A 17,650-nucleotide genomic window follows, 5' to 3' on the forward strand; every position below is an offset into this window, starting at 1 on the left:
TAGCAACTTTAATGCCTACTCTTCTACTATTCTATAATAATCTAAGATTACTTTCTTATATACTCCTTCTTCTATAACGATAGCACGCTCCGTGTTTTTAGTCGCTAGCATTATAAGAAGTATGCTCTAACTTTCTTACTTCTTAATTTTATACTTAGTTACCTATAACTACCTATTATAGTTACTAGCTTATAAAATCTTAGGTATAAAACTATACCTTCTAGCTAGTTTAAACCTTTTCTATAACATTAATATCTAACTTAGCTAAGTATCTTATACTTACTTAAGTACTTCTACTTCCTCTTTCTTCTTTAATAGTTATATATTACATTACCTCTTATATACTATTCTTTCCTTCCTTATTAGTTATAGTAACTTCCTATTACTTATATACTAATCTCCTTTTCTTATTACTTATAATTTGCTTCTACTACGCACGCGCTCTATAATAACTTTCCTAGATCTTTCTTACTACTCTAGTTCCCTTCTATAATAATGTTAGTAGTAGTTATATGTCCTTCTATAAGTTCTTTTACTAAAACTAGTAAGCGTAGTAGTAATAGTAGTAGTAAGCCTCTACGTAAGCCTACTAGTAAAGAAGGACCCTCTAGTTACTATATAGCTAAGTAGATTGCTAATATTCGTAAGTTATAGCTAGTTCTAAGCTTGTTTTACTTTTCTAACTTTATAATAGGCGTAATTATTTAGAAACTAGACCTAGACTTCGTTCGTTAGATCTATAAGTCTACTATAGCCCTTATAGATACTAATAAATAAATTAGACTTAGTGTCGAAATAGCTACTTTTATAGATCGTAATAACTGTTAAAGTCTAGTTCCTATATATAAAATTACCTTTAAGAAGACCGATAGTAAGTTAAAGACTAATATACCTTACGCCCTTACTATAACTATAGCCTATGCTTTATATAACTATACTATTTATACTAGCTATTATGCTTATAAGCGTTATAGAGATAGAAATAGCAATTTTAGTAATTATGTTACTATAACTTCTATAACTAGTCCTCTTTTTAGTAGAGCCTATACTAACTATGTCTTTAATAATAGGTATAAGATATGTTCTTTTTAAAACGGAAATCTTATAAGTCTAGTTACTAATCGTTGCCCGGCCCCTTCTATAACTTAGATTACTTCTCTAACTTATATTATACCTAGTTCTAGTCGTGTTATAGTAGTTATAGTTAGTCCTCCTTTTATAACTATAAGAGCCTATGCTTATCTTATCTTAGATCTTTATAAAGAACGCTAGATCCTTATTACCGACATAGATATCCTAGCTAGGAACCTAGACTTTACTAACTTTACTATCCCTTATCCTAATAGTTGCTACTAGTTACGCATTAACTTAAATATCTTTATTAATAGTAGTATTTCTAAGGCTAACATTACCTTTAAGGACATATTTAACCTAGTTACTACTATATAGCTTAGTCTAGATAGTAATAAGTTAGTCCTTAACTATACTAGATATAGAAATACTAGCTAGTAGGTTATTTCTACTTAGATTCTTACTACTATTTAGTAGTAGTATATCGTTAAGCGCGCTAAAAGGGTTAGAAGATAGAGGAAGTTAATTATAGGACTTAGAGGTATAGTTATAAGGGTGTAACTATAATTTTAGTTAACTTTAGGTTTTCCTTTATTATAGGGAAGTTTTTATAATTTTTTAAGGTAGTAGAATATTACTAATCTTCTTTTCCTTTTAATTTATACTAATAGTTAGGCCTTTTACCTTATTATAGATAACTAGTAGCTAAAAGTAGCTTATAAATAACATTTCCTTACCTAATTTATATTCTAAACTTCTTTATAGGAGTTCTTCTTATATATAAGGAATACTAGTTCTTCTTAGTAGCCTTAAAGGCCTGTAAGATATTTATTATAGCTATTACTTCTACTTTAGATAATTTCTCTAGTTAAGATATCTCTATTATAGTAGTTATAATTAGTACCGAGTCTTTTTCTATGTTTATAGACTCTATTATAGTAGCTTTTTACTACTAGTAGCAGCTAAATTTATCTCTTAGCTTATTACTATCTTCGATTTTCTTTTATAACACCTCTTCTTAGTATTACTTATACTACTTATCTACTCTTATAAGGGCTTCCTAGATAGTAAGCTTTACTAGAGCCATCTAAGCGTCCTCTTAGCTTCTAGACTTCCTAGTAGCTTTTAGTCTTCTTAACTTATAGACGCTATAAAAGATCTTAAGGTCCTTAACCTTAGTTATAGTTTTTATAACCTTTTCTCTCTCTTTTACTAGGAATCTTCGTATACCTAGACGATAATTAGATTCTAGGGCAAAGTTCTATAGTCTTCTCTACTTAGCTTCTAATAGAGTAGACTAAGTCTTAATATTAGGGACTACTAATTCTTCGCCGTCTAGTACGTTAAGCACTAATAAACTAGTCGGTTTAACTTATAACTTCTTTACTAATAGATTTAGACGGTTCTAAAAGCTTATTATACTTATGTAATTAGCTTTTGTAAGCCGATTACTATAAGTTAGATGCTATAACACTCTTCCTTTAGGTATTTATAAAGCATATATGCCTAACTAATATGCCTTTAGGATTTTATAAGGCCTAGTCTATTTTAGAACGAGTTTAGTTAGTTTTAGGTTCTATAATAAAACTTACTTGTTCTCCTTAAAAGTAGGTCTAGTATACTTCTTAAGTATCTAAGAATTTATAAGTTTTATATAGATCGCTTGTTATAAGAGCTTCTTATTTATAAGGTGCCTTATATATTTAATAACTATAAGTCTCTTCTTATAATCTATAATAGTAATATCTAGCGGTCGAGGCTAATTCTTGTCCTTAGGGATACGTAGATAACGGCTATATAATAGGTAATATAGGCTAAAACCTATGCTAGAATGCATTTAAGTTCTATAATAGAAGACTACTTCTAGTAGGAAGTCTTCCTATATTATAACTTTATTTCTAACATACATTCTAGTTAAAATAGACCTAAGAATACTATTAAGGTTCTTATTTTTACTATTTATACGTAGATAGTAAGGGGTAGATAGCTAATGCCTTATTTTAAGCTTATTATAAAGATGTTATACTACTCTAGATATAAAGTTTGTACTATTATCTAATAGTATCTCCCTTAGTAATCTATATGCGTAATAGATTTCCTTATATATAAATTTAGTAGTAGTTTTATTATCTATAGATATAACTACTTTTATAATAGGCTAGTTTATTATATAATCGATTATAGTAATAACATACTATTTCCTACTAAGAGAAGGAGGCATAGAGCTAATAACGTCTAATGCCTAGCGTTCGAATAGTTATAACTCTATATTAACTTAATAGAAGCGTGTCTTATTCTCCTTACTACTCTTTTTCTAAGTAATCTAATAAATAGAATAGTACCTACTAAAGTACTAAATGTCCTTTTTAATAGAAGGCTACTATACTCTAGACTCTATATGTCTAAGTAAGCTAGGAGAGCTAAAATGGCCGTAGTTATAATGCATATAATCTAGGAAATCTGCCCTAAATTCTAGTATAAGATATAGTATAACTCCCTTATTATCTAGTAGAATATATTATAACTCTAGTGTTCTATTATTATTAATAACTACGTAGTTAATTGCTTTCTCTTATACTAGCTTTTATAAGCGTTCTTTATATAGAAGAGTACTAGATAGTTAAAAGGTAATTATTACTTCTATAAAGTTAGTTTCTTTATCTACTTAGAAACGTATAGCGTTAATACGTTCTATAATATTTATAGGAGTATTTCCTATAAAATTAGGGCGCTACAATATAGCGTTAGAGATAATGGCTTCTAATCCTTTCCTATATCGAATCTTAATATTATACTTAAAAAACTCCTTAAACTACCTTATAACTCGCTTACTAGGGGTTTTTATAGTTTATAAGTACTTTAGACTTTTATAATTAGTTAGAATAACTATCTTATGTCTATTTTAAATATATATAGTCTATATGCGTAAAGCTTCCTTAATTATAAGACCTTCTTTCTTATAGATAGGATAATTTAATTCTATAGCTTTTAACTTACGACTACTAAATATAATAGGATGCAACTTATTATCTTCGCTATTTTAGTAGAGAACTAATCTAATTACCTATTTAGAGGCATTAGTCTCGATCTAAAAAGGCTTTAACATATCTAGTATAACTAGTATAGGACTAGTTATAAGGTTTTCCTTTAACTTATTAAAAGAATAGGTGCACTATAAGTTCTACTATATTAGACGTTTCTTAATAGCGCGAAGATTAGTATCTTCTTCCTTTAATAAGTTAGAAAGGAGAGCTATAAGCTTTATAAAGCTATAGATATAGTGGCGGTAATAACTTATAAGTCCTAGAAATTAACGGACTTATTACGTAGTTTAAGGTGTAGGCTAGTTATAAATAACCTTAACCTTATCTTATATAGGTTATATATAGTTTAGCGTTATAAGATAACTATAGAACTTAACTTCTTACACTCCTACTATATACTTCTTAGTAAAGGTAAAGAGTTATTCTTGTTATAATACTTAGAAGACTTTATATAAGTGCTTTATATATTCTTCCTTAGTTTTTAAGTAAATTAGAATGTTATTAAGATATATAATAACTAACTTGCCTAAAAGAGGATATAAAACTTTATTTATTAAGGTTTAGAAAGTTATAGGAGCGTTATAGAGGCTAAAAGGCATAATAAGAAACTTATACTTTCCTTACTAGGTATTAAATATAGTCTTTATAATAGAGTCTAGGTCTATTAATAGTTACTAGAAACTAGAGATAAGATTAAGCTTAGTAAACTAAGCTACTCTAGCAAGTATATTAAGGTAATCTTATATAAGAGGTAGAAGGTATCTATTTTTCCTAGTAAGTTTATTAAGAGCGTAAAAATTAATGCATATTCTCTACTTATTACTAGGTTTAGGTATAAATAGTATAAGACTTCTTTATAGTAAAGAGGATTCCTAGATAAGGCCTCGTTATAATAGCATATCGATCTATTTCTACTATTTTTATAACTATATTAGATTTAGTAAATAAGCCTAAATGTTTGTTAGCTTCGCTTCTCCTATATTAATTAAGTAGATAATATCTTTCCTCTTTAGTAGTCTATTTAGTAATTCTTCTTTAAATACTAATTAGTACTATTATAGAACTATAATAAAGTTAAAAAGTGTTATAATAGTAGGTTTACTATTCTACTTAGGCTTAGAAAAGGCACGTAATACTATAAGTAGTAAAGAGGCTCTTCTTATATTAAGTTATCTATTTATTATAAGGTTAGTAAGTACATATAATAGCTCTTACTTATTCTTAACCTTTAAGTCTTACTATATAAAGATCTTAGATTATAATTTAAGAACATAAGTAGTAAGAGTGTCTTTATAGACTAGTTATACTATTCTAACCTACTAATTAATAGTAGGGTTATATCTTATAAACTAAAATAATCTTAAGATAATATCGTATCTTTTAAAATCTATAAGTCGAGCTTTAAGGATTCTAGACTAATCTTTTAAGGAATAAGGTAACTTAAGTCCTTCTTATATTTAAATTGTCTATCTATTAGGTAGAATAATTAATTTAGTTATAATAAGGATAATAAAGCTCCTCTAAAAGGTTCTAGCTTTTAAAGTAAATATATAGATTCCTAATACTATAGTATTAAGAGTAAAGGTAATCTTATAGACATTATTATAAGGTCTAATAGTTCTATATAGCGTAAGAAGACCGCTATCTAGGGTAGTAAAGTATTTAGTATTCTTATTTATTAAAGATCTAGTAGTTACGTTTATATCTATACTAGCAACTAGGTACTCTTTATTATCTAAGGCTTTAGAAGGTAAGGTAGTTACCTTAGTTATAACCTTACCTACTTATTTTTTAAAGGGCATTTATTTATATAGTAGCTAAGCTTATTATAAGCATAGTAAGTAACTTTTAAAGGGTCTTTTTTACCTTTTCCTTTACCTTTACCTTTACTACTACCTTTACCTTTCTTCTTCTTATTTATTATAGCGAGAGATTTAATAGTTATATTTAGATTTTTATTATAGTTCTAGTAGTGCTACTAAAATTAAACCTTATTAAAAGTAATAGCTCTTATAACATACTTATTAAAAGAGGTATTTATAGGCATATAAAGCTAAATGTCTAGAGCATCTTATATATCTTCTTATAGGCTATCCTTAAACCTATAGATAATAATCTCTAGAGATAAGACAAAGTTAAGTTTATATAAAAGGGTTTATAACTTCCTTATAAACGCCTATACTAAAGTAGTTTATCGCATTCTTTTAAAGCGTCGTTTCTTAGTTTCTATCTAGTTAAGATTAGTATAGCGATTTCTAATTACTATAATTTAGCCTTTAAACGTGCTAGTTATAAGTTCTTCTTACTAGTAATTAAAAGAATTGCCTTTAAGGTAAGAAGAAATAAGATAGTTCTTCTTAATATTAGTAAGAGCATATCTAAAATTAAATTGCTTTTATAAGCTAATTTAATTTTTAATTTAAATAATCTAGTTATTAATCTTCTTATTCTTTATTTTCTTCTTAAGTATAAGAGAGTTATAAATAGGGACCTTAGCTTATCTTATAATAGAAGTTAGTTAAGGGATAGGTTACGAATCCTATTATATCTTCTTAGTTAAGGCCTATATAGGGGTAACGTAAGAGTAAGTTATAGCCTAAGCTTATAACTAAGCCTTAAGATAGCAGATATAACTAAGTAACTAGTCTTAGTTTACGCTAGTAAGGTTAAAGGCTAGATAAGTAGCTCTTAGGCCTTAAGTTATAGACTCTCTTACTTATTACTATATAAAGATAATTATAGGGTCTTATTACTAGTATAGATCTATTAGATAGTAAGAAAGTTATATAAATAGGGGATTTAAAAAAGATTTAAAGAAGCTAAAGTACTATATTAGTAATACTATGCTATCTAGTCTTTTTATAAGAAGGGATATTCTTCTTATGTTAAGTAAAGCTCCTCCTAGCGGAAGAATTACTTAGATCTATTATATAACCTTTAGTAAACGCATTTTCTTATATAGTTATATAAGAATGTAACTATAGCGTATAGAGAAATAAGTTGTTACTCTTTATTTTTGCTATTATAAGGATGTTAAGTAGTTATGAGTTACGCGCTATACCTAAGGTAATAGCTGCTACGCCTTTTTCTATAACTATATAGTATTAGTTATCTCTTATAGTAGCTAGATAATAGGTGCATAACGACATTAGCGTTGTTAAAGATAACGATTATTATAATTCCTCTTTTTAAGGGCTATAGAGGGCGCCTCTAGCTAAGGAGGCCTTCTAGAGCTTAGCTACTAGATGTAATTGCTAAAGGAACTTGATTTTTTAGACTACTGGCGCACAGCACAGTTATATACCAAATCCGCCAAGCAATGGCTTACTCCGGCTTCGCAATAACACTTGGCGCTGTCTTCTCCGCAAAGTCCGCGAGCTTCTTTTTAATTTATGAAGAGGCTCTTTTTCTACACGCATTCCATTCAATCATAGCCTAAATTTTCGCTCCTGGCAACTCTCAGATCAATCTTGGATTTCCTGGGTCGCCTCGTTCAACTGCCAAATCCATCGATTCAGTAGTAGAACAGGGCATAATTTCACCAAGATGCCGCCCAAAACGGCTACAGGCAGAGCCCGCGGGACAGGCACAAGAGGAAGAGGTGGTAGAGGAGGACGAGGAGGTGCTGCCGCCGCTACAGCAGCCGAGTTCACGCCAACAGATCAACCCATGCCCGATGCAGCACTAGCAGAAACATCCACACCGGCACCTGTTGCTCAAATGACGGCAACAGCACCAGTCGCAGACATGGCTCCCGAGACCACTGCACCTGCTTCAACTGCAGAAGCAGCATCCACTCCCGCACCCACACCAGCACCAATCAAACGTGTAGCTTCTGTCCGCCGTGGCGGCGCATCAGCTTCACCAGCACCATCGTCCTCGCGCGGCAAGAAACCAATCGTGCCTGCACCCAAGGCAGTAAGAAGAAGCAAGGAAGACAGAGAGGCTCTGCAAAAAGAAGCAAATGCAAAGAAGGCCGAAGAGGCAAGAGCAGCACTCAGAGATGCAAAGAGAGCTGGAAGAGGCAGAGGCGACAGAGGAAGGGGAAGAGGCGGTGGTAAAGCAAGAGGTGGATTCATGGGTGACAGCGAGAGAACTATCCGAGATGTGGTTGCCAGTGGTCCATTCTCGGCTGGCCAGGTGGCTGCTGATGCTGGCTTCCGCGGACAAAGGAGAGGTGTAGGCGGTGGCTTCAGTGGTGGAGGTGGAGGTGGTTATTCTGGCGGATCTGGAGGTGGTGGAAGCAGTAGTACTGGAGGTCCTCGCATAAAGAGCGAAGGAGGCCCCTCATACGGCAACGTCAACATCGAAGACGGCGGTTACATTTCCTCGGATCTGGACGAAGGAGACGAAGGACCACGCAAGGATATCGACTTTATCAATCTCCTCAGCGACGATGAGCAAGACACGACAGCCACCAATGCCAACATGGCTCCCATCCGCGTCAACCGCGTCAAACATCGCGAACGAGAAAAGCCAGTAGCCGCAGACGCCTCGAAATCAAAAGCAGCTATCGCCGAATCTGCACATGTTGCTGCAGTAGGAGAAGCAACAGCAACCACAAAAGAACGCACCGCATCTCCAGAACTCTCTCGCAAACAACCACGCGCAAAAGAAGTCCAAGTAGTCCGCACAGAAAGAAGATGGAAGGGAGCCTGGGAAGACAGCTCCGACGATGATCTAGCCATCAAGCCCGAACCCACAGACGAAGGATCCTCCATCACAGCAGCACCTCTCTCAGAAAACATCGCTCTCAAAGAATCCGCCTCTCCTGAAAGCCGTCGCAAATCAAAAGGAAAAGCCGCCGCAACAAGAAAACACGCTCTACCCACCGAAGCACCAGCAATGCAAACTGCAGAAGAGCGTCGTGAATGGGAACAGCACCAAATGGATCTCGAAATCATCCGTCAAGAACTGGGAGAGATTTCTTTGCCTGTTACCAAACCTGCAACCACCAACAAAGACGCAGAAGGAGATACCGCCATGGCAGAAGGCGAACAAGCAGATCTAGCAGAAGGTGCAGATGCAGCTACTTCCCTCCCAACAGAACAAACCTCATCAACACAACCACCACCAGACCGCCGCACCGACCGCGTCTACCTCTTCCAATTCCCTCCCATCCTACCTTCTCTCGTCCCCGCAACCGTAAAACCCGAACCCTCATCTCCAACCCTGTCCAAGAAAACCCCCGCAACCTCCACAGCATCAGCATCAGCAATCGATGTAGACGCCTCCTCAACAACCGCAAAACCAACCCCGAAATCAAAACAAGCAGTTCCAGAATCTGCAGGACAGATGCACTCACCCTTCCCCTCTGGTCTAGTCGGAAAACTACGCGTTCACGCCAGCGGCAGAACAACTTTAGATTGGGGAGGCACTTCCTTGCAAGTTGGTATGGGCACAGACGTGCAATTCTTGCAAGATGCAGTGGTTGCAAAGTTCAACGATAAGAGTGATGTAGCAGGGGCAAAGGGTAAAGAAGAGGAGCAAGAAGAAGGTGCGTTTGGTGGAGAGGTTATGGGATTAGGTCAGGTGAGGGGTAAGTTTGTTGTTACGCCGGATTGGGAGGAGATTGTTGGTGTGAGGATTTAGATGGAGAGAGAGAGAAGAAGCAAGGCTTTTTGATGGCTAAAAGATAAAACGTGATAATTCATTGATAACGTTGCGAGAGCTACTTTTCGTTTCGATGCCTCACTTGAAGGTTTGCATCTTCATGTTGCAGAGTGATCTCCGTGCTTCCCGAAAAAAGGGCAAACCACTCATCATGCCGAATAATCCTTCCTCTCATGTTACACATCTACTTCCCTCCTCTCTGTCTCTCCTGGACGAAATCCCCAAGACGCATAAATTGCCTCGAACTCACTCGACAATGAACTGTCGTCCGAGCTATCCATCTGCTAAACAGCTTCATCAGAAGGTTTCTCTTCGGAATCAAGGCTCGGCTCCTAGCGATCCTTTTCCTTGAGTTCATCCTCTGCAGCCTTGACAACGGTAGCCATGTCCTTTCTCGCCCACTCCCAGTAGTCATTCCAAGCACGTGCATGTTCGGCGGTAGTCTCGGCGGGGAAAGTCTTGTTGATGATAACACTGACCTTGGCGATGGCCTTGTTGTGCTCGCCCAACTTCTCCAACTCCTGCTTGACGGCGGTGTCTTTGGGTTTGAAGGCAAGAACTGCTCTGAAGGCTGTGGCCAGTCCTTCAAGACGACGGACAGTTTCTTCAGGCGCGAGAGTGACGAGCTTAGTCAACATCAAGCAGCACAGAATCTTGATTTCGTGCTCGTCGCCAACACCTGCTTGGATACGATCGTAGAATGCAGAGATGGGGATACGGGCAAAGGCAGTCTCCATTAGTGCGTACAAGGTCTCGTATGCAGACTTGCGAAGTTCGAGACCGTCGTCAACCTTGTGCTTGAAAGGACCCATAGACACTTCGCGGATGAGATCTGCGTTAATGACAGTCTCCTTGAGAGCAAGTGGCAGCAAGGTGTCGAGGTGAGGCAAAATCAGATCAGGCTTGTTATGGGCGGCAGAGTTGAATGTCGTCAAGGCAAGACGGCGGTTGTTCAAGTCGTCTTCGTTGAGCATGGTTGTGAGCATGGGCACGATGCTAGGTTGCAGGTAGACATCGTAAGAAGGATCAGTGTCCGAGAAGGTGTAGCGAAGAGCTGAGATGACCATGCCACGGACAGTGGGTGAAGGATCGCTCAAATATGCTTGCAGTTGAGGCAAGTATGCAGCGGGATCGATTGTTGCCAATCTACCAATGCACTCAGCACCAACAACCTTGTTGTCTTCGACTTGCGAGGCAGTGATGATGTTATTCCAAAGCTGTTTCGAGTACTTGATGACCTCTGTTTCGGCTGCGGTGTGCTGCAGCAGTTCCTTGATTGTGTGGAGAAGCAGGTACTGCTTACCCTGATTCATGCTGGATTGGATCTGAGGTAAGTAGCTAGAAACATTGCCGGCAGCAGCACGACCCAAAGCGACGGCTGCAGCAAGAGAGACTTTCTCAGAGTTCGAGAAGTAAGAAGTAAACATGTCAGGTCCATATGGGAATGAGGGTCCCATGCGCAAACCAGCCTCACCGAGGATATAGAGAGCAAGGCATCTACGCTTCTCATCGGTCGTTGACTTCAATTCAGCCTCGAAGTCGGCAAGAGTGACACCAACCGAGTCTCCTCCAGCGACAAGAAGGATACCAATCACTTGGCCGACAAGCTCAGGGTTGCCATTAACACCAACTTCGGAGAGCAGTGATCTCATCAAATTCTTGCCAGCACCCTTCTTGCCAATGATCTCGAGTGAACCAAGCAATGCGTCAAGTGCAGCACCGCTCAGATCCATCTTGGCTACGAAGCAGTAGGCGTTGATGACCTCGTCGCTCAGCACCAATTGTGGTCTCTCGTTGGCGAAGGAACCGATGATGACCAGGGCAGGGCCAATGAGGTGAAGATCCTGGTCCAGCAAAATCAAGGGCAACAGAAGCTGAACGGTCTTTTGCACAGTCTCGTCATCCATATTCTCGCGACAGGCCGGGTTGACAGCCATACGCTTCAGAGCAGCAAGACTGGCTCCGCGCAGGGTTCTGCTGGATTTGCGGAGCTGAGCACCCAATTCGAGTGACACTTCACGAACCCACTCAGGTGTAAACTCTTTGGAGCTCTGAGCAAGGACGGCAATGGTCTCAATGGCTCTGACAGAAGCCAGACGAGTGAGCTCATTTCGGAGTCTGTCGTTAATAAGCTGCAGACCAGCCAGTCTGCTTTGTTGGTCAAGCAGGGCTGATCCTTGAGCACCAGGTGTACGACCGATCAACAGACCAAGAGATTGGACTGCCTTCTGGCGGACCTCAGTATCAGTGTCGGGCGCTGAAATGCGTTGGGTGACAGTTTCATAGATTTGCTGCAAGTAAGTAGCGTTCTGCTGCTTGGATCCGGCAGAACGAGGGGGAGTCAGAGCCTTTATGTAGACTTGAATTGTGTCGAATGCTTCGCTTGAGACCTTGCTGAATTTCTCCTTTGAGACAGAAGTCAAAGCAGGCATAATCTTCGCAAGATATGGCTCAATGACCTTGGAGGAGTGCGTGTCAGCAACAACACGCAGCAAGCGCAAAGACTCAATGCGAAGAGCATTATTTGTGACAGAAGCGCCTCCCGATGTGCCACCGGTTGACTTCATGGCATCAAGAACAGGGTCGATAACTTGGTCAATGCGCTTCGAAAGACCACCGTGTTGAGCAGTAACCAAATCTGTGAGCAGAGAGATGACAGCATGCTTGGTCGGGACAGTACTGGACTTGAGCAACTTGGCAGAACCCTGCACGATCTGAGGGTTGATAGCTGACAAGCTGACTTGAGGACCGCCTTGAGGTGGGGGCGTTGAAGGAGAGGCGTATCCATTGGACAAGGAGAACTGTGGGCGTTCGCTCGAGAAACTGCTGTCCCGACGGCGCTTGCGGCTGATCGGTGGTCCAGTAGCTGAGGACATTCTGCGAAGACTGGGCGTAGAGCTGATTTCGCCTGTCTTCTTGACGAGGAAAGCAAGAGTAGACAGGACTTCAAGACGCACACTCTCTTCACGTTCCTGGAAGCGTGACAAAAGAGCCGGTGCAATCTTTTCGTAAAGAACACCACTTTCAAGTAAGTCGCCGCTTCCTCGTGTGGCTATCAAGGTGTGGATGAGTTTTGCAGCACCACGACGAACCTTCCAGCTGACATCGTCCTCGTCGTCGAAGCCAGTCTCTTCCTCAAAGTCCTCGTCAAGGTCGAAATCATCCTCCTGATCACTTTCTGCTCCCTCCATGTCATCATCCTCGTCAGCGGCATAGTTTGGGTCGTACTTGGCGAAGCGAAGGCATGAGTCAATGACCTCGGGGATGTATGGTGTCATGTCTTGACTACATGATGCCAGGAAAGATTCCAGAGCGAGCAGAGCAGCCTCACGCACTTCCTCAACCTGAGGATCACGGCCTTCATCTGATTCGGCAGCCTCCTCGTTCTGTTGATCCAACTCTTGCTCACTCAGGGGTGACAGAACAAATGGTGCCAGAGTCCTGAGGTATGGACCAAATTTGCGAGGAATAGATCTTGCCATAGAGGCGAAGATTGTGAGATACAGCCTACGCTGAGCTGGTGTGAGATGAGCCTGGCGCAAACTCTCAATCGAATGTGACACAACCGAGCTCAGAAGCGCATCCGAAAAATAAGGGGCCAGGACGGAAAGGGCAGTGACAGCCTTCTTCTTCATGACGGTACTGCATCGAGGGTTCTCCAGAACCTCTGCTGTAACCTTTTGTAGAGCTTCCACCTCGGCTTCTTGCAGCATTGGGCCAAAGCAACGGGCAACCTCGACCAGTACGTCCAGAGCGTTGCTGTCAATTCCAGTCTCGACTTCAACCTGGATCATGCCTTTGGGAGGTGCAGGGAGGTTCTTGCCAGTAGGAATGACAGTGTATCCAACTAAACGAGGAATCAAGGCACGACTGACTGCTGAGTATGCCTCTTGAACTTTTTGTGAACGGGGAACGGCCGGAGCAGGACGAGGTAGGGCAACGACCATGGCTCTGACAGCAAGTGCGGGCACTGAGCTGTCAACAGCATTGTCGGTGCGGAGGTTTGAGATCTTGTCGAAGGTCGGGCAGAGGATGCTCTCGGGAGCCTTGTTGACGAAAGGACCGAGGCATTTGATGGCCATGTTTTGCACATCGCCATTTTGATCGTTGAGCGTATGTAGGAGGCCTTCGACAACGCGTGCGCAGCAGCTGTAGTCGTGAGAGATGAAGGTGGGGTGGCCAATGGTGAGCATTTGGTTCAAGTCGTTCAACGACATGTAACGAATATCCGGATCGACATCCTGCAGCTTGGGTAGCAGAGAGGCGACATGGTGTGCAGTGGGGTTAGCAGGAATAGCGGGTGCCGTCGTTGCGGCCATTATGGTGGTTGATGGAGAGGACTGCGCACGAGGTGGCTAAGCTGGAGTACTGAAGTGGGGGAGAAAGACTAATAAAGCTCTCTCATGCAGAGGTTCGGTGAAGAGTGATGTAGAAAGACAGAGTGATGAAAGTCCGGACAAGAGATTTGAATAGACAATGCAGAAATGATTTGTTTATGATTCACTCGTCAGTCTTGAGCAACTGCGTGTTTGTCTCGTGCTAGATGGTGTCTCTGCCTGGGCTAGGCGACAGCACGTATGTCCGTGCACAATTGAAGAGCTTCCGAATTTGGGATGACGGATGGAAAGGCACAATTATGACGCGGAAGGTCGAAGAAGAGCTCAGTCTTGGCGACCTGACATCCGGTTCGCGCTCGTAACTGCCCATCACGCTCTGTCAATTGCTACCATCCACCACCTCGATATTCTCGATAACACACACAATGGTTCTCCCCCGATCTGCCATCCGCGGCTTCTCAGCTGCCCGTCTCTTCCGCTCTTCTGCCCGCCCTGCCGCTCGTGCTGTTGCCAGAAGAGGTTACGCCAGCGGTCACGGTCACTCGGCTCCCAGCAGCGATGTGCCATGGTAACGCTCCACCATGTCACTACGAAACCAATTGGACGCCAATTGACTTTTCTATTCCTACAGGATCCTCGGTGCTGCCGCTGTCACCATTCCTGGCGCTTGGTACCTCTGGCCCGATTCATCTCACGGTGACGTTCACGGTCCCGGCTCTGCCCACGCCAAGCACGTCGAGGAGCACCCCGAGGTTGAGCAGCCTGAGGAGGAATCCCAGGAGCAGCCTGAGGACGAGTCCAAGGATGATGGCGAGACCAAGGACGAGGGTGGTGCTCTGAAGGACGGTGAGGGTGAGAAGACCCAGGACCAGCCTCAGGCCAACAACGAGCCCGCTGCTGGGGAATCAAAGTCCAAGCCCAATACCGAGGGCAAGAACATGCCCGAGAGCAAGGGCAATGTTGAGGGTGTCCAATTCAAGGGCAAGACCAACGAGGGCGACGAGGACAACGAGATGCCCGATGAGCGCAAGCGCGAGCCTGACTCCAAGGGCGCATTCAAGAAGCGCATCGACTCCGGCTACGGCAAGAACCTCGGCGAGGGTCCTGCTCACAGAGACGACGGCTCTACCAGCGTGCGTCACAACACTACATCATCACTTCAAGCCAGCCGAGACTGACATCTTATAGGCTGCCACCGCAAAGACTACTGGCTCTGACGAACAGGGAGACATTCAAAAGAAGCAGCAGGGATTGTCGACCACCCCTACAAGACACTCCACAAGAATTGACGAGGACCCTGAGAAATCGAAGAAGGGTAACGCGCCTCTTATCCTGTCGGTCTCTGACACGAATGCTAACGATCGCACAGGCGAGGGTGCCCCTGAGACCGCTAAGTCGCAAGGAACCGTCTCCGTGAACAGACCCACGTAAGTACATCCCGTCCGCGTTCCACGCGAGCAAACTAACATCATTCTAGTCCTGAGTCTAGAATTGGACAGGAGAAGGGTGAGAAGGAAGGCGATGAGCCCCGCGCCGACAAGAAGGAGCAGGAGTGAAAAGCATGATAATAGCTTCTAGAATTGCTTGTTTGCTTCTCCCTGGATCATCTTTTGGACCAAATTACCAACGAAGGTAACGAGAGCACGATTCCTGCGCAATTTTGTACATATCAGCGAATGTAACATTACTGCGAATGGATATGAGTCTTCATTACATTGTTTTAAAATTGAATACGGACAAATATAATGTGGTGAATGAATCTTGTTCCAGCAGCCGAGGTTCATTTATGAAGCCTCAAAAGAAACGCTGTGACGACCAAGTCGAAATGCTGGGCGTACGACCCTGGGCATTACTTCCACCTTCCTTGAACCACCATCATGTACTCTGCAGGCCTACGGCACAAGTCTCTTCCAGGTTTCACATACTTTTGTTCTCTAGCGGTCATCCCTGAAAATAATAATAAAAAGGATTAGTTGTTCTGAGATTTCCAAGATGTCAACGAAGCTCAAATTCTCAAGTCTCAATCTGGAAACCATTGCAGCAACATCATCACCGAGTCAACCGACTTGTCAAAACTCCAAAAGTTCAGAAATCAAATCCAAAAGGCAAAGATGATGAAGCGATGCTTGCATATCACCACTCCACGGACCCCAACCCGACAATCCTGCCCGCAACAAAATCCTCCAAAGTCCACCACTCCTCCGTTCCCTCCTTTGTCGTTACAACCCACGCCCAAGCACTTATTTCATGCCTTTTCCCCTGCGCATCTTCAACTTCTGTCTTGACTCTCCTCATCTGGCTTTTCGTAGTATGCGTACCAGCCAGAAACTAATCAATCTCTGTAACGGCATCAAGACTTGAAGGAAAATAAAGCAACCCATTGACATGACGATATATCGAAAACGTCGTTGCAGGGAGCAGAGAAGGAAGAAGTGTATCAGGCGAGACAGAGGTAGTGTAATCAAGCAGGATTGAAGGTGTTAGCCGACAGAGAACATCTGAGGTGCGTAAAGAGAGGATTTGGGAAAGGGTGTTGGGGAGTTGAAGAATGCTGTGGAGGAAGATTGGGATGTGCTGGGTTTGGTAGTGACAGAGAGTTGAGGGGGCAAAGTGAGTGGTTAGGGCTAGATGAGAGGAGAAGGGGAGGTAGGTTGATGTTAGAGTGTTCGGGGAAGGTAGGGGGATGGAAGGGGTTGTGAAGGTTGATGCTGGGGTTGGGGATGTGAGCCAGAGGTTGTTGGACCATGATGAGGTGTCTTGGTCTTGTGATCTGTATTTTGACGTGCTTGAGGGCCATATATTGTTGTCTTCTTCGTCATCTTCTTTGATCATGAGTTGACTCGCGTCTTGGAAAATGTTCTCGATATCCTCTCCAAATACCTCACCATATGTTGGATGAGAGGCCTCTTGATCGTAGAAATCGTCCGAATATTCAACATTCTCAACAGTGCTGGGATTCTCATGAGAAGAGGTCGAATACAAACGTCCGCATGCAGATCTTGAACTATTGATCGAAGTGATAGTATGTTCTCTTGCTTGCTCGAAAGCTTCCGCATCATACCTCGGATTCTGTCGATCGTTGATGTCTCCAAGTGATTTGCTTCTGTATGGTCATGATGTTATGAAAGAATTTGCCTCGAGCACGAGAGATGCCTACCTTAGTCTTGACGTTTGCAATCTCTTGGGTAGCATATCTTCCAAGTCTGAAATAGACGAGGCTATACTTTGCGGATTTGAAAAATCTCTCTATAGGTAAGGTAAGCAATGAACACACATTATGCAGTATTTAAAAATGGGACGTCAATAGTGTAAAGGAGAGGATACATAGTATCTTTTAAGTCGAATGTCTCTAGAGAATAAACAGAACAAGACCTACCATAGAACAATGAGTCTTTCGAATGCACAGATGTCAATGCAGAAAGAGCAATATGAGAGAGATACGAATTATATCTTGTTGAAGCACATTCAAGCATGTAGAGATCTGTACTGGCTAATGTCGTCGCGAAGAAGAATCACAGCCGGCTTGAACTCGCGTGCTCTCTAGTACTGATGGAAACCGAAAAGATGAGAGAGCAGACCTACCGT

General features: G+C 41.3%; 3 protein-coding genes across 3 annotated transcripts; 2 read left to right on the top strand and 1 right to left on the bottom strand.

Annotated features, from left to right (window-relative positions):
- Window positions 1–8,543: 8,543 nt before the first annotated feature.
- M437DRAFT_57945 (uncharacterized protein) lies at window positions 8,544–9,707 on the top strand (the record flags this gene model as incomplete). The annotated part of the gene is made up of 1 exon (XM_041023307.1): window positions 8,544–9,707. The coding sequence occupies one exon, from the start codon at window positions 8,544–8,546 to the stop codon at window positions 9,705–9,707; it is 1,164 nt and encodes a 387-aa protein (XP_040876145.1).
- Window positions 9,708–10,060: 353 nt separating this feature from the next.
- On the bottom strand, window positions 10,061–14,047 carry M437DRAFT_58064 (TIP120-domain-containing protein; the record flags this gene model as incomplete). The annotated part of the gene is made up of 1 exon (XM_041023327.1): window positions 10,061–14,047. One exon carries the CDS (start codon window positions 14,045–14,047, stop codon window positions 10,061–10,063), a length of 3,987 nt encoding a protein of 1,328 aa, XP_040876146.1.
- A 443-nt stretch (window positions 14,048–14,490) lies between these two features.
- On the top strand, window positions 14,491–15,643 carry M437DRAFT_78571 (uncharacterized protein; the record flags this gene model as incomplete). Its single annotated transcript, XM_041027010.1, has 4 exons — window positions 14,491–14,633; window positions 14,697–15,198; window positions 15,254–15,492; window positions 15,565–15,643. 4 exons carry the CDS (start codon window positions 14,491–14,493, stop codon window positions 15,641–15,643), a joined length of 963 nt encoding a protein of 320 aa, XP_040876147.1.
- Window positions 15,644–17,650: the final 2,007 nt, after the last annotated feature.

The sequence above is a fragment of the Aureobasidium melanogenum genome (assembly GCF_000721775.1).
Source record: "Aureobasidium melanogenum CBS 110374 unplaced genomic scaffold scaffold_27, whole genome shotgun sequence".
NCBI lineage: Eukaryota > Fungi > Ascomycota > Dothideomycetes > Dothideales > Saccotheciaceae > Aureobasidium > Aureobasidium melanogenum.